Source organism: Opisthocomus hoazin, unplaced genomic scaffold (assembly GCF_030867145.1).
Source record: "Opisthocomus hoazin isolate bOpiHoa1 unplaced genomic scaffold, bOpiHoa1.hap1 HAP1_SCAFFOLD_123, whole genome shotgun sequence".
In the NCBI taxonomy this organism is placed as follows: Eukaryota; Metazoa; Chordata; class Aves; order Opisthocomiformes; family Opisthocomidae; genus Opisthocomus; species Opisthocomus hoazin.
The window spans coordinates 104,398-119,709 of NW_027448885.1; the positions used below are offsets into that span (position 1 = coordinate 104,398).

At 53.6% G+C, this 15,312-nt stretch overlaps 3 protein-coding genes across 10 annotated transcripts; 1 reads left to right on the forward strand and 2 right to left on the reverse strand.

The window, feature by feature from the left end:
- Positions 1-859: 859 nt before the first annotated feature.
- LOC142359660 (killer cell lectin-like receptor subfamily B member 1B allele C) lies at positions 860-5,139 on the reverse strand. Of its 3 annotated transcripts, XM_075412126.1 has the most exons (3): positions 4,748-5,139; positions 2,920-3,041; positions 860-2,472 (listed from the first exon to the last, which is right to left on the reverse strand). In XM_075412126.1, the coding sequence occupies exons 1-3, from the start codon at positions 5,061-5,063 to the stop codon at positions 2,197-2,199; spliced, it is 714 nt and encodes a 237-aa protein (XP_075268241.1). In that variant the 5' UTR covers positions 5,064-5,139; the 3' UTR covers positions 860-2,196. The 3 variants fall into 3 exon arrangements, with proteins under 3 accessions (XP_075268241.1, XP_075268242.1, XP_075268243.1); XM_075412127.1 differs by lacking the exons at positions 860-2,472; positions 2,920-3,041 and adding an exon at positions 3,147-4,619; XM_075412128.1 differs by lacking the exons at positions 860-2,472; positions 2,920-3,041 and adding an exon at positions 3,147-4,619 and having other exon boundaries at positions 4,748-4,819.
- Positions 5,140-5,213: 74 nt separating this feature from the next.
- LOC104332276 (C-type lectin domain family 2 member B) lies at positions 5,214-11,291 on the forward strand. 6 transcript variants are annotated; one of them, XM_075412124.1, is made up of 8 exons: positions 5,214-5,299; positions 5,567-5,812; positions 5,948-6,064; positions 8,189-8,357; positions 8,707-8,817; positions 9,119-9,300; positions 9,533-9,633; positions 10,000-11,291. In XM_075412124.1, the coding sequence occupies exons 4-8, from the start codon at positions 8,237-8,239 to the stop codon at positions 10,136-10,138; spliced, it is 654 nt and encodes a 217-aa protein (XP_075268239.1). In that variant the 5' UTR covers positions 5,214-5,299; positions 5,567-5,812; positions 5,948-6,064; positions 8,189-8,236; the 3' UTR covers positions 10,139-11,291. The 6 variants fall into 6 exon arrangements, with proteins under 6 accessions (XP_075268239.1, XP_075268238.1, XP_075268237.1 ...); XM_075412123.1 differs by lacking the exon at positions 5,948-6,064 and having other exon boundaries at positions 5,567-5,830; XM_075412122.1 differs by lacking the exon at positions 5,948-6,064.
- On the reverse strand, positions 11,276-14,859 carry LOC142359662 (killer cell lectin-like receptor subfamily B member 1B allele C). Its single transcript, XM_075412131.1, has 6 exons — positions 14,731-14,859; positions 13,896-13,994; positions 13,450-13,590; positions 12,591-12,745; positions 12,062-12,168; positions 11,276-11,690 (listed from the first exon to the last, which is right to left on the reverse strand). The coding sequence occupies exons 1-6, from the start codon at positions 14,801-14,803 to the stop codon at positions 11,525-11,527; spliced, it is 741 nt and encodes a 246-aa protein (XP_075268246.1). The 5' UTR covers positions 14,804-14,859; the 3' UTR covers positions 11,276-11,524.
- Between the last annotated feature and the right edge of the window lie 453 nt (positions 14,860-15,312).

A 15,312-nucleotide genomic window follows, 5' to 3' on the forward strand; every position in this document is an offset into this window, starting at 1 on the left:
CAACGGGATTTCGGTGACTCAATTCTGTACCGCGAGCTGGTGCGGAATAAACACCCCCACCCCGCTCCGATTCCCCACCGGAGGGGATCGCGTTGCTTCAACTTCCTGATAGAAACTTAAAGAAGGAAGCTCTGATCCCACGTTTCTTCTCGGATCCACCGGAGGTTGGGCGCTGAAATCTGATTATTATTAATATGATTCTTTTCTTGGGGATACTGGGGCGATTCCCTTTCAGGGCTCCCCGCTGTCTGGTGGGTAATTAGTGAGGTGAGTCGCCGTGGGGTGTTTTGGGAGGTCCCCCCACACCTGGGGCTCAAAGCGTTGGATTTTTTTACCTGCAAAAAAAGAGAACGCGCACCAAAAAAAAAAGAGAATGGGAGGCATCTCCCTACAAGGATGGGTGGATAAAAGCGTTGGGTGGCTGGATGGACAGCCCAGCTAATAATTTGGGGAGAAACCGCTCCAAAATGCGTATTTTCATTTTTGTGATTATGAGTAGATCTTGCTGAGCATTTGAGGTTGAAGGTGATGGTCTGATCTGTGGGCAAACCAACGAGGCGAGAGGGTTTCAGTGCCCTCTGCACATCTCCATCCATCCTTGGTGGCTTCTTCATAGAACACTCTGGGTTGGAAGGGACCTTTAGAGGTCATCTAGTCTAGACAGGAGGTTGGGGCTGGTGGCAGATGCCACCCGTGGTCCCTTCCAGCTCATCACCGCGCCAAAACGCACTGGGGAGGAGACCAGAGTGGTGACGGATCCGTCCCTGCCCACCCCGACGCGTCCCCTCCTCACCTGGGGAACGGGGAGCGGCCACGCTGCCCCAAACCTGCAACCCCCAGTTTTATTCCAACCCCCCCGTCTTCGCCGGGCGAATCCCCCCAGCCGTGAAGGTGTTCCCGGCGATGCCGATCGCCGTTCCCTCTTCCGAACGCTCATCCCCAAATTAATTGGGTTGATCAGCGCCGTTGCCTCTCCCTTTCCCACCTCTGGGAATCGGAGGGGAAGTAAAACCTTGAGGGGTGTAAATTAATTGGCGAATGTTTTAGCTTTGCAGGGAGAAGCTAATGAAGTTTGACCCCATTTGGGGTTTTTATCGCCCACCTCTCCCAAGGTGAGAGCCGGGAGGCAGAGCGGCCAGCCGGACGGTGCCGAGGGCGCTCAACCCCTCCGCCACCTGCGAGCCGGGGACGGGTGAGGAGATGAGGATTTTGGTGGTGAAACGGGACTTTGTGGTGGGATCTGCCTTGCTGTCGGCTCCCTTGGTCTCGAAATTTGCTTTCGTGGGTCGTAGCATTGCGAAATTACTCCCCGTTGCTACGAAGGGCCAATGGTTTGGCGCTTTCTCCATGTCAGTGGTGTAGCATCTCAACACCTTTTTTATTAAAAAAATATATAAAAACCAAAGCCCAAATACCCAGCTTTCCGTGGCTGCAGCTCCCTGCGCCGCTGGAGTTTTTAAATTGGCTTCATTTCTCTTGCTTCCTCCAAAAAACAACCCCAGGGCAAATTTCTTCTGCTGAAGCCCCGTGTTTCTGTTCTGTTGCGAAATTAAAACCAAGCCAGGGTGAAATTTGCTTCCTTTTATTTTTTTCCCTAGCAGGGCTTTCTGCTCCATTTTAGTTTTGCTCCTTCTCAGCCGGTTGGTACTTCCAATTCCCAAATTTCGGCATCGCTTGCGACCCTTCAAGCGAGCTGTGAGATTCTTGGATGAAATAGCAAGGGGAAAAAGGAAGAAAAGCAGCCAGAAATGCTCTTCCTCCTTGGCTCGGGCTGGGGTGAGGCACCCTCACCGTCGGCTTGGCTGGGAGACGGGGGTGATTGTAACAACGGGGTGTTGAGGGGGTGGTTGTACTCCATGTGAGTAGCCAAGGGTTGAAATTTGTTGTCTGACCGATAGATGCTTTAACCTGAACTACAACAACCGCTTCTTACCGCTCCGGTTAATCCAGATCCCGCGGTTTTCCTTGAGGCTTATCCCAGGACAGCCCTTTCCTCGGATACCAAGCTCTTTGCCACCCGCTGTGGTGTCACATTGAGTTGTCGGGATCCTGTGTCCCCTGGAAGAATACGAGATCGTGGCTGGATGTTCGCTAGGAGCTACTGTTCAATATTGCAACCCCGCTGTTGGCCAACCAGTTGTGCCTTTTCCTCTTTTTACTGGTCCAGATGGTTTGCTTACACCACGGTTACAGGTTTTAGCAGTTGCACAAAGCCTTGCGAAACTGAAAACGGAAACAGGTTGTGTTGCAGCAGAAGGTCAAGAGAAGGCTAGCTGTGCTTTCACCCATCTTTTTTGGTCCGTTGCGGGTCTTTTTCCCGTAGCAAACGGGCTGAGCTGTGAGGCTGCAAGGTGCCTGAGCAAGGTTTTGATGGTCCAGGTTGGGTATGGGTGGTAGCATCCATCGCCCAGCGCTTCCCAGGGGTGGTGGAGTCCTGTGGCGCTTTGTGGGTAGTTCTGCAGCTTGCTGCTCCTTTTTTAATTTGATTTTAAAACAGGGAGAAAAGTTTAAAGGGTATGTGGGGCTAGCAGAGAAGAGTGACTGATCAAGCCGTCTAGGAAACTCCACCCCACCCAAGCTGTTGTTTCTTTTCTACCAAGGGAGAAAAGTTTAAAGGGTATGGGGGGCTAGCAGAGAAGAGTGACTGATCAAGCCGTCTAGGAAACTCCACCCCACCCAAGCTGTTGTTTCTTTTCTACCAAGGGAGAAAAGTTTAAAGGGTATGGGGGGCTAGCAGAGAAGAGTGACTGATCAAGCCGTCTAGGAAACTCCACCCCACCCAAGCTGTTGTTTCTTTTCTACCAAGGAGCAAGGGATTGAGGTTTTTGGGGTTTTTTTTATGTTTTTCCATGCGGGTTTTGCATCAGCTTGACTCAGAATGAGGGGGTGTCTCCGTGCGCTGCCCCCCACGCTTCCCACCTTGCTTGGTGTCTCGATGGCTTCCCTCTCGCAGATCTGCTGGGACGCTGCCTGGCAGGTCTCCGAGTTGATCTGGTTGGCTTGCACCACTCTCCGAGTCCACGCTGCCCAAGACTTGGAACCTGCCAGAGAGGCAGAAGATGAAGCAGCCCTCCCAAAAAAATTCTCCCTCCCAAAAAAATTCTCCCTCCCATCTCCCAGAGCCACTCCGGGGCTCTCTATCCGCATCCGAGCATCTCCTCAGGCAACCCTCACCTCAGCTGGTCCAAGGGAGCCCTGTCCACCCGCTTCCAGTTTTGAGCACTGGTGGGTAAGTGCAGCCCAACCCAGAGGTGGTCAGTTCCCTCCATGACGTTGGAGATGAAACCCTGATGAGGCTTAGAGAGGACAGTGGGACCAGTCCTCCCGTAGCACACCAGTGCATGGGTACTGGACACAGTGGGCAGCCAACCACCCCACCATGGACCCAGTTTAGATGGAAACCTGGGTGATTTCCACCCCAGCAGGACCTGGCCACTTGTGCACTTTTGTATGACCCTCTCTTCCAGGTCCTGGATGATTGGCATTTGAGCTCTCCACACCTCGCAGTCCTCGCTCTCGTTCCAAACCCAACTTTGTTTAGACAGCCGGTAGCACTTCTCCCCATACGCCATCCAGTTCTTGGAGCAGAGCTTGTGCTCGCTTTCTGCTGCAGGAAGAGATGGAGAAACGCACCCGGATCTCACAATCTTCTCCCTAAAAATCAGGCTCGAGGAGGAGCCGCCTTCTTCCATGCTCCCTGGACCAGCATCACCTTAATGGAGCTCCGCATCTTCTGCCAGTTCCCACTGCTTGCTTTCTCATCCTCACTCGTAGACCTCTTATTTCTCTAATTTCTCTTGGACTGGAGGTGGTGAAAGTTGCTTTCTCCATCCAACCTCCATCATTTTTTGCCATCTGAGCAAGCCTTGGTCCAGCCCACTGCTCCATCCCTCCTCTCCTGCGGATGGAGCTGCTCAAAACCAGCCACGAGTCCTCTCAACCAAGAGGGCTTTTCCCACCAGGCTTCATCTCCTTCCTTGCACCTCCTTCTCCTCATCTTCTCACCTCTCTGGGCTGGTTTTGCTTTGAGCCTGTTGCTTTCACTCCCCGACGGAGGAAAGCAGCTGCAAGCCCAGCACCTCATTTTTTTTTCCTCCGCTCTGGTGAGAAGAGATGATTCAAAACCTCGTTAGCACTGCCCGACCCCGGCTCTGCAGGCAAACTGTTTCAAACCACCTCCAGGTGAGAAATGACTGCGGAACGGAGGGGAGTGGAGAGAGCACGGCGCCTTCAGCGTCACCCGCCTCCAGGGCTCTGCTAAAAATCCCCGCTGGGCTGAATTTATTCAGCAAAAAGGAAAAATAGATCAAAAATTTCCACTTCCTACGCGGAAACTCTGGAGTGTAAAGCTGTATCGGCTTTGCGTGGCGAGGTTCTGGTAGTGAGGGGGCTACGGGGGCGGGGGTGGCTTCTGCCAGAAGCTACTGGAAGCTTCTGCTGTCTCCGAGAAGAGTTTTCCAGCCGGATCCAAGATGGCCCCGCGCTGGCCAAGGCCAAGCCCGTCGGCGACGGTGGTAGCGTCTCGGCGCGTCGTTGTTTGACCCGGCACTGGACAGCCGCTCGCTCACCCTTCCCTTTCCCCCCGGCGGGGTGGGGAGGAGGGTGGGCGAAAGGGGAAGCTGGTGGGTTGAGAGACAGTTTAATAAGGCAACAAAGGAAATAATAGTAATAATAATAATAATAGTAATGATAATAATTATAATAATGAATATGCAAAGCAAGCTATCTAGAATACAGTTTTTCTCACCATTTGGTGACCGATGCGCAGCCCGAAGAAAATTCAAACTCCTGGCTGAGAGAGGATTCAAACTCCCAGAAAACCAAAAAGCTGACAACTCCACGTCCCCGTGGCCAGCCCCATCCATAAACAGAGCGCGACGTCCGTGGTGCGGAGCGTTTCCATTGGCCGGCTCGGCTGTCTGTCTGGTTGCGCGCCCGCCTGGACACGGGAAACTGGGAAAAGGCCTTGATTGGTGGTGATGGCTGGGAACATGACCGCTATCGACGTTCTCCTCCTCCGAAACCCGAACCACAGCAGCTACCAGGAGAAAAATCAGCTCCATCCCAGCCGAAACCAGGACACCGTGAGAACGTATTTAAAAAGGGGGAAAAAAAACCCCACAAACTCGCGCAGCGTCGGCCGGAGGGAGGGGTGAGAAGATGCGAGAGGAGCAATTCTGCAGACGCCAGCGAAGCAGTGGGACCGCGGAGAGAGGAGCCCGCGCCGGGAGAGCCGCGGAGACAACGCGCGGTGGCCTGACCGCAGCCCCCATCCCCTGGTACCGCTCGCCACGAGGAGGTAGAGAAAATCAGGAGCGAAGCGAAGCCTGGGAGGAAGGGATGGGGTGGGGGGAGGCGTTTTTAAGATTTAGCAGGCGTGGAGGTGTGAGGTTGATGATGATCTTAGAGGGTCTTTTCCAACCTTAATGATTCTATGATGTAGTTTTTGTTTCTCATTGCCCTACTCTGGTTTCATTGGCAATAAATTAAATTAATTTCCCTAAGCTGAGCCTGTTTTTTCCCCTGAAGGCAGCTTCTGAGTGAGCTCTCCCTGTCTTTATCTCAGCCCGCAAAGCTTTCGTTATAGCGATAGCAGCTTGGTAGGCACCTGGCATCCAGCCATGGCCAGCCCATCGCTGAAGTTCCCAACGGTTCCTTGACGCCGTCCTTCACCCTTTTGCCTCGCCTACGAGCCCGAAGACGACAGCCAAGCTGCTGGAGCGCCGGCGAGAATCCGGAACCGGGGGAGCGCGTGGTCCCTCCCCGCTCTGAGCGATTCTTGACCGCCGGCAGGAAGTTCTTCGCAGCCTGGGTAAGCTCTGCCAGGAGGGTGAGTCCTGGGGGAGGGGGGTTTGTGCCTGGAAAAATTGGGGCTGGTTGAGTTGTTGCGGGCTGGAGCTGGGGCTGGGGTGGGGAGGACCACCCTGAGAGACGCCTCTTGTTTTAGGGTCCGAAATAATCGACCGGCTGAATTAAAAGCGGCGAGTCGAAGCGGGGGGGGCAGACAGACCCCAACCAAATCGTTGTTTTTCAGCTGGTTTCGCCGAAGCTTTGGCCGCTCCAGGTGCCCCATTTCCCTCTGCCTCTTTTATTGCAGCTGGGTTGAGTCACCAAATCTGCTTTTTCAGCTGTTTCACCTATTTTTTTCTCTCTGCTTTGCTCCTTTGTAAGCACTTTTCAGCCCTGATGGTTTCTTTTTCCCCCCTCCCTGTAGCCCTTTGTGTCTAACAGGGTTGCTTTCTCTGGAAGGGAATTAAGAAAATGACGGTGAGAAAAGGTGAATTATGTGATAAAAAGGACTTGCATTTATATCAATTAAGTGGAATTAATAGTGAGCTGGGGGGGAGCTGGCTGGAAGCCACAGCAGGCTTTGGGAGGGATAAAACCCGGGCGGGAGCTCAGGCTGCACCGTGAGATCTCTTCATTTCACAGGGGGCAAAAACATGAACCTCCGTGGGGGCTTTTTTAAGGGAGTTTTGTTGAATTTTTACAGTTTTCATGACAAAGAGAAGTTTTCATTTTAAATGAGGAAGCTGAAAGCTCTGTCTTGGGGCTTTTTTTTTTTTTTAATAATCTCAGATCTGCTTTCGTTTCTCAGATATTTTCTCGGCGCTTCACCGGTAAGAGCAGACGTGGCCGGTGGGTTCCCAGCGCAGACCCCGCTCGCCAGCCTGGCCTTAGTCCCGTCGAGTTTTGGGTACCGACGGGGACGGGGAAGCGTCGCCCCTTCCCAGCCCACCCTCGTTAGGACTTTTTCTCTTCCCTGCTGTCAAATTTACGCTTCAAGCTGCTGCTGAAATGTGATTTTCAAGCACATCTTCGAGCGCTGAATTTCCCTCCTGCAAATTCCCCCCTGTAGGGGATGGGGAATTGGGCTTTTTCCTGCTCCGACAACCAAAACCCATCCTTCCACGGCTTTAGATTCGATTCCCAGGATGAAAATTCTTTACCAAGCACTCGGGGCGCGTTCTTTGAAGGCTTTGGTCGGTTTATTTTGTGATGCTAAGAGCCAGAGAGGGAAGCAAAGCTGATGCAACCTGTTGGCAGAGGAGAAGTCGTCTTTGGGCCAGGGTGCAAGGGTGCGGGCAGAGATGATAAGGGAAAGCAAAACCAATTTGCTGCCGGCGGTCGCTAAGCACGCAGACTTTATCCGGTCGCAACCGGTAGGCGAGCTGGCTGTTTTCTTTCGAATTTGTGGGTTTCTGCTGGGGGCAGGTGGCAAACTGCAGGCTCGGCTCAGCCCGTGTCGGAGTTTGCTCCCTCTCCGCAGCCACTGCTCCTGAGCTCCCAGCAAATTTCAGCCCTGTGCAAACACTTAAACTCCCGTTGAGCTGTAAGTAGGTAGTAACCTCTGTTTTTCTTTTAATATATTTCAGTATTTAAACTCCCTTTTAACTTATCATGTTTCTTTCCATTTGTTTCTGCCCTTTTTGTCCTCCCTCTCGCCCTTTCTCTTCTTCCCCTTTATATTTATCTCTCCCATTTCTTTTCCCTCCTTCTCCTTTTTTCCCCTCCTTCTCCTTTTTTCCCCTCCTTCTCCTTCTCCTTTTTTCCCCCCCTTCTCCTTCTCCTTTTTTCCCCCCCTTCTCCTTCTCCTTTTTTCCCCCCCTTCTCCTTCTCCTTTTTTCCCCCCCTTCTCCTTCTCCTTTTTTCCCCCCTCTCCTTCTCCTTTTCCCCCCCTTCTCCTTTTTTCCCCCCCCTTCTCCTTCTCCTTTTTCCCCCCCCTCTCCTTCTCCTTTTCCCCCCCCTTCTCCTTCTCCTTTTTTCCCCCCTTCTCCTTCTCCTTTTTTCCCCTTATCACTCTCCAGTTTTCCCCCTTCTCCTTCTCCGTTTTCCCCTCCCTTCTCCTTGTCCTTGGTTTTCCCCTCCCTTTTCCTTTTCCTTGGTTTTCCCCCTTTTCTCCTTCTCCTTGTTTTTTTCCCCCTGCCTTCACTTTGTCCTTCTTTCTCTTTCTCCTTCTTTCTCTTTTTCCTTTCCATTTCTCTTTCCCCTTCCCCCTATGTGTTTTTAGCACAGGACAATCGCGCTCCCCTGCCATGGCTTCCCATGGTACCTGGTGCCCACGAGGTCCTGGGGTGTTGAAGAGGTTTTAAAATAAAAAAATAAATCTCCAGACAGCTTGATTGGGATCTTGCGAGAGGCACGGCCGGCCGCCGCCTTGCTCAGCCTTCTCCTTCTTACCACGCAGCCGGAGCCACGGGCCCCGCCGACGCCGGTGGACCTGAGCCCCTGGGCGATGGGGAAAGGAATGCAAAAGCCAAATCCTTCTGACCAAGACCAAGTGTTGAAATGCAACGATGTGGAGAAAGATTGCAAATGGGGTAACGCCGGGAAAAAAACCCCCCGTGATGCTCTGGGTGAGGGCAGGGGGTGGGAAGAGCATCTTCACTGGTGGGGTGGGGATGGGTGGAGCTTTTGGCTGGGCGCAGGTCAACATCTACCCTATGTTTCATGATGTGACCACCTCAAAAGGCTGTGAAAAGCCTTAAATCCGTCGCCAGGTCCTCAAACGCACGTCGGTGCCTTCGAAGGACACGCGTCTGGCCTCCCTGCTTTGCGAGGGCAAGTTCTCTCCAACCCTCCTGAGACCCAAAAAGCTCCTCGTCCTGGCTGGGTCTTGGGGTGGACTGAGGATTCGGCAGAAAAAGGGCAAAGGGGGAGGGAAAGCACCCAGCAGCCACCCTCTCCTGCTTTTTCCTCCCCCAGGCTCCAACACCAAGAAGTCAGACTGGGAAAGAACCCGCTCGTCACGGAGCTTCATCCCTGTGTGCATGGTGGTGCTGGTCCTCATCTTCATCCTGCTGGTGGCCCTGACTGGTGAGTCCCATCCGGACGTCCCCCATGGGAAGGATCCGGGCCAGGCGCCTTCCTGTTTTGGGGAAGAGGGGGATTGCAGGATTTTCCCAGCGTCAAAGGATGCTCCCCAAGCAAAGCATCAAGACACCCCCTTTTTTTTTCCTTAAAAAAGCATCCTGGCTTCTCCCTTGGTCGCAGCGTTCCCTTTTCCAAGGGCATCATCCTCAGTTCCCCCCGCCTGAAGCTTCTAGGAAAAAATAATAAATCCCATTTTCCTGCTTCTTCGGCCTGCCAGCACATCTCGCTTGGCTTTCTCTTCCAGCTGCCCATTTGGGACCTCGTTTGCCTCGCCCGGACTTCTCCCACGTGTGCCCAGATGCCTGGCTTGGTTTCCAAGGGAAGTGCTATTATTTTTCTGAGGTTGAGAGCAATTGGACCACCAGTCAGGAAAGCTGCAAGGCCCTGGGATCTTCGCTGGCCCTCATAAGCACCGTGGACGAGCTGGTGAGGACTGGGCTTGAGCCCCTATGCTAGCACCAGGGTGGGAAACATGGGGAAAAAACCCAAAAGTGACCAAAAAAAGAGCAAAAAAGCCCCGACCGCAAACTTGCTTGGCTCCATATCGCACCGAGCTCGGGGAAAGCATCATCTCTGGGTGGGGTCACGGACACAGGTGGAAAAGAAGAGGTGGGGAAAGACAAGACTAGCTAAAAGAGGATGTTTCTTTGCTTTAAAGATCTTCATTAAACGCTATAAAGGCGAGGCTAACCATTGGTTCGGGCTGCGGAAGGAGGATGGCGGCTGGTGGTGGGCCAACGGCACCGCCTTCGACAACTGGTTGGTCCCTCTGTCCGTGTTGGGTGCTTGGGTTGGCTCTTGGTGAGGTTGGAAATGGCCTTGGGGGGGGGGGGGGGGGGCTGGTGCTTTGCTTCTTCCCCCTTGGATGGGAGCTCTTGGAGGGTCTGGGATGACCCGTGCTGGGCTGGGGACCTTCTCCTGCCACTGTGCCTAGGCGGCCCCTGGCTTTCCATGGGTGGTTTGGGCTGGACCAAGGATGCTGCGCACCAATCCCCGATTAGATACCCTCAGCCAAATGCCACCCCTTCCCTCCTAGAGAGGAGATCTCAGCTTTGCTTAAGATTTTGGGGGTAGCTTTCTGCTTTTCCTCATTTTCTTACTCTCCCGAGCGTGTCGGCGTTGCAGGTTTGATGTGGGAGGCGGCGGGCCCTGCGCATACCTGAACCGGGAGAGGATCAGCTCGTCCCTTTGTCACACCAAGAAGAACTGGCTCTGCAGCAGACCCGATGACTACGTCACCTGGAAGCAAAAAGCATACCCATAAACAAACAAAAAAAAGCCGTAAACAGCAGCTTCATCTCAGCTCTCCCATCAGCTGACAAACCCCAGCTTTGTTTGGCAAAGCCCTGAATCCGGCTGTCGCCAGCGTTTAGGAGTTTACGTTCTCGTGAGATTTGCTAGACTGTCACCGATCCGTCGCTGCTACCGCCTCGCCGCGTCAGAAAAAAAAGCGCCTCGAGCCTTTCCTCTGAGCTTTCGAAAGCAGAGCGTTGCCTGGAGGCTGGTCAGGTCCGTAGAGCTGCTCGAGCGAATTAATTTGGACGAAAAGGTTTTCTTCCTGTTGAAAGGGGATGCAGGAAAGGGGTGGGGGAGGGCGTTTGGTAAAATGGCGGATTCGGGTGAGCGTGGGATGTTTTAGAGTTTATTTTTTTACGAAAAAAGCCCAAAATGAAACAAAAATAACCACAACAATAAAGTCCAAACTAAATAAAACCCCGCCCCAACCCAAAACCAAAAGAAAACCCCCAAAAATCAAACCCCAGCCTGTCCCAAAAATACCTCAAATACCAAACCAAAATCCGAACCAAAATCCAAACCAAACCAAAATCCAAGCCGAAATCCAAACTGAAATCCAAACCAAAATCCGAACCAAAATCCAAACCAAACCAAAATCCAAGCCGAAATCCAAACTGAAATCCAAACCAAAATCCAACCAAAATCCTAACCAAGCCAAAATCCAAACCAAACCAAAATCCGAACCAAAATCCAAACCAAACCAAAATCCAGGCCGAAATCCAAACTGAAATCCAAGCCAAAATCCAAACCAAACCAAAATCCAACCAAAATCCAAACCAAATTCCGAACCAAACCAAAATCCAAGCAAACTCTGAACCAAATCCAAGCAAACTCTGAACCAAATCCAAACTCTGAACCAAATCCAAACTCCGAACCAAATCCAAACCAAACTCCAGACCAAAATCCAGACCAAAATCCAAACCAAACCAAAATCCAAACCAGCAAATAGTCCCCAAACAGCTCCCCCCCCCCTCCCCCCCAAAAAAAAGACCCCAAGCCCCCCAAACCTAAGTAGAACCCAGCTGCCCGCATGGTAGCTGAGCCCTCACTGCAGCTGCTGCTCAGCAAAAAACTTCTCTCGAGGGGATTTCGCAATATATTTTGTGGCGCCCGTCCTCTTCTTTGCGAGTCCGAGTTATTTATTTCAACGAATGGAAGCCAACCGGTTTTTGCAGGCTTTTATTGGTGCCGTGGCTCTGTCGAGGCAGCGCCCGGGGCACAGACGTTTCGGGAGCTCATCTCAAAAACGAAATGTCAGGGGATGCGTTTGAAAACCTTGAAGCCTCCCACCGAGCCGTGGGGGTGGAGACGGGGCTGGCTTCGCCCCCCGATGTCGGTGGCAAGCGTCTCGCGGTCAGAAGGAGGCGTTGCAGCGCTCTCCTCCTCCCGCCGTCGATGGGGAGAGCTGGAAGGGGTCTTTCTGGCAAACCCACTGGTGGTCGCCGTCGCAGCCGTCGACCTCCAGCGCCTCGTCTTTCAGCGTCCCGCACCCTCCGTCCATTTCCTGCAGCGCGCCAAACCTGCAGGGCAAAACGTTTTGCTGCTCAGGAGGAACCAACTCTTCCAGGCTTGCAGAAGGAGGGAGGCGAGGGGTTCCTCCTTCCCTTTTTCCATGCCGTCTCCTCGTGCTGCAGACGGTTTCTCGCCGGTGGGTCGCCCAGGTTTGAGCGCGGGTGGCTGTGCTTGCGGTAAGATGGGCCGTTAAAAGCCGTGGTGGTTGCGTGGGTGTGGTGGGAGGTGTTGGGTGACCGTGCTCCGTGAACCCAACTCATGGTCTGCAAAGCTTTGGCGAGGGGAATATGAGACTCGCGTGGACGCCCCAACCCATCCTGCCGAGTCCGAAACGCAGCGGAGCCGCTTTTTTGCGGTGACGCGTTGCCGACGCGCTCACGTTTTGGTGTCGAGGGACGTGTTGTCCACCCAGCTCCACTTCTTGTGGGACGATAGTCCGATCCACACCGGCTGCATGCTCCCCTGTGTCATCTTCTTGATGTACTCCTGGGGAACGGAGACGACGGGAGCGTCGTGGGATGCAAAGCCATGGAGTAAACCTGACTTGTTTCATCCCCAAATGGGTGGGATGTGAAGGTCCCCCATGCTGCGAACACCACCGTGCGCCGTCTCTAAAGGCACCACTGGGGTGAAAACATCTCAAATTCAGAGCCTGAGACATGGACGTCTCCATCGGAGCTCTGCATCCCTCCTCTTCCTCCCGCGCACGGGTGGGTGGGAGCCATGGAGGTGATGGTTCAGCCCCATTTTCTTGCCGGTCACCTCTTAGGAGACGTCAGAGGAGGAGGTGGTTGAGAGCCACCATTGCAGCCCCAAACCCTCCAGCTGCCAGGTACTTCTTGCCCCCTGCCCACCTTAAAAAAAAAGGGAATTTCAGGTCTTTTCCAAGCCTTCTCCTCCGAGTTTACCTTTTCTTTCGTGTCCTGAAGCACGACCAGCTGCGACTCCCGATTTTCACAGCTTTTCTTGCCTTGAGCCCACTTCCCGCTGCTCTTGGAAAGCCAGTAGCACCGGTTCCCGTGGAGCTGCCACTCCTGGGGACACAGCTTGCAGCCAGCACAGGCTGAAGAGGAGAAAGAGCCGTGAGATGCTCCAAAGGGTAGTCGAGGTCTTCCCCAACCACCAGCTGAAAGGTACCAAGGGGCTTCCCCATCCTTGAGATTTTTTTTTTCACATCGTTGTGGGTTTTTTTCCTGCTCGGCCACCGGAGAGGAGGAGGAGGAGGACTGTGGTGGGGTGACCGCAAGGACGCTAGTGGAAGGAACCCACCCCTGGGGAACATCAGCCCTGAAGGGTGATGAGGAACCTCCTTCCCTAGGGTTGACCCTGCTTCTCTGTGGAAGAGAGGTCGCCAAAAATTGTGTAATTTTCCCTCACAATGCTTCTCTTTGCCAAACAACCCCTTGGTGGCTTCACGTCCCCAAGGGCGTCCTTGCAGTTGGGTGGAAGCCCCATCAAAGGTCCCACCTGAGCGTCTTAGCTGGGTGTTGGTCCCTTCTCCCGAATAACTAGAGGAAACGACCTCAAGTTGTGTCAGGGGAGGTTCAGATTGGATATTAGGAAAAATTTCTTGACTGAAAGAGTGGTCAGGCGTTGGACCAGGCTGCCCAGGGACGTGGTGGAGTCCCCATCCCTGGAGGGGTTCAAAACCCATGTAGATGTGGTACTTGGGGACATGGTGGTGTTGGGGTGACTTGTTCTTGGAGGTCTTTTCCAACCTTAATGACTCGATGATCTCCCAGCAGAGCCAGGTGGGAAGGGGGTTACCTGCGGGACTCTCCCCCCGGGGCTCGCAGAAATACCGCAGCAGGGATGCCATCACGCCTTCCTCGGTCCCGTTCCTTCCCTGGGTCTCGCCGCCTTGCTGGGGACCGCCCGTCGCCGCTGGCTGCGGGAAGCCCTGAAAAACTTGGAGGAACGACCTTGGGGTGAGAGGCTGTGGCCGTTTGGGGGTAAAAAACCACAAAACCCAGGTCGGGCTGGGTTTGATCTGGTGCCACCCTCCTTTTTCCCCACCGCGGCCGCACCCGCTGTGCTAAGCCAGCCTGCGAAGCACGGCTTGCGTCTTCTACCCACTTGTGGTGGGTGATGGGTCTCGTTGCATCTCCATGGAGCAACCTCATCCCTTCCAAAGGCTGAAACGCTGCATTAAACCCTGATTTTTTTCCCCTCGAAGCTGGATTTTGGGCCGTAGATAAGAGCTGGTCGCTCACCTTGCACGCTCAGCACCACCACCAGCACCAGCAGGACGAGGTGACCCAGCCCGCTGACTTTCAGGAAGACCCCATGCCACCGTGGGCACGAGGCGGGAGCTGAAAGAAGCCACATTTTGCTTAAAAAAAAAAAAAAAAAAGCACATTTTAACACAGAAAATCTTAGGGGGTGAGGGGGGAAGCCACGCGGTCAAGCCAGCGAGGCTGAGCAGAAGCTCACGGCTGCTTCGCTTCCTCTTTGAAAAAAAAAATAAATCACCACCGCTGAGGTCTAGAGGTTGGAGGGAGAAGAGCGGGTGTCACCTCAGGGTGGTTCTTCAGGCGGTGGAGGGGCTGCAGGTCGCCTCAAGAGCAGCCTTGGGCACCCGACGACGGAGCTGAGCAGACCCGAAACCTTCTGAAATCGGCTGAATTCGGAGCAGGCGGCACCCGCTCGCGGTAGAGCTGTGAGCCGGTGGGACACGGGGTCTTCTCCAGACCTCATCCCCACTGGGATCCCAGATGGGGTCTCAGCAGCTTTGCCGTCTCCACCAGGATCTCGGACAGCTTTGCTTTCCATCAAGGTGTGTCCGCTCACCTTTGGGCTTCTTGGGACCCATTTTTGCCACCAAGTGAAGGGTCTCGGAGGCAAAACTGTTCCACCTCCAGATCTTCTTCCCTCTCCCCATCCCTCCGTGGAAACCAGGATCCCACCTTGGCCAACATTTAACCCATCCAATGTTCTCCACCTATCTTGGAAACCTCCACATAGGGATGGAGAAGCAAGCAAACTCAAAAGTCTTCCCCAAGCAAGCAAAGCTGGAAATAAGCGTTTTCCCCCCAAAATGCCACTTACTGGGATGCTTCTCAGCGGGAGAAGAACCGTCCCTGGGATGTCTTAAATCGGCGTAAACGATCTCCCCAGCCATCGCCGGCTCAGAAGATCGCAAGAGCGTCCCGAGTGTGAAGCCGTCCTTCGGCAACCTCTCGTCTTCTGAGCGACCCGCGCGCGCCTGCGTCCAGCCCCAGGAAATGGCATTGCCTGGCTCTTTTATCTTTTTTTTTTTTTTAATTTTTTTTTTTCTTAAATACGTATCCTACAGTCTTTTCTTGTAGGTTCAGGCCGGCGAGGGGGCGGGTGTCCTCTAGCCGGGAGGACATCACGCGTCTGGAGTTGTAGGAACACCCACAGGTTTAATGATGGTGCCGAGCAGCTGGGAAAAAACACACAAAGATAAAAAATAAATATTAAAAAAAGCCTTTAAATAAGGTTTTTGGTCGGGCTGAAGCGTAGCAGGGTCTGGATCAGCGTGGCCGGGGGCAGCCGCTCAGGTGGGGAGGAGAAAGGCGAAGTTTGGTGTTTCTTCCCCAGAATATTGGCTGTGAGCGACCTGAAATGGCCTTTGCTGTGCTGAGATTTTTTTTTCTTCCGCTCCCG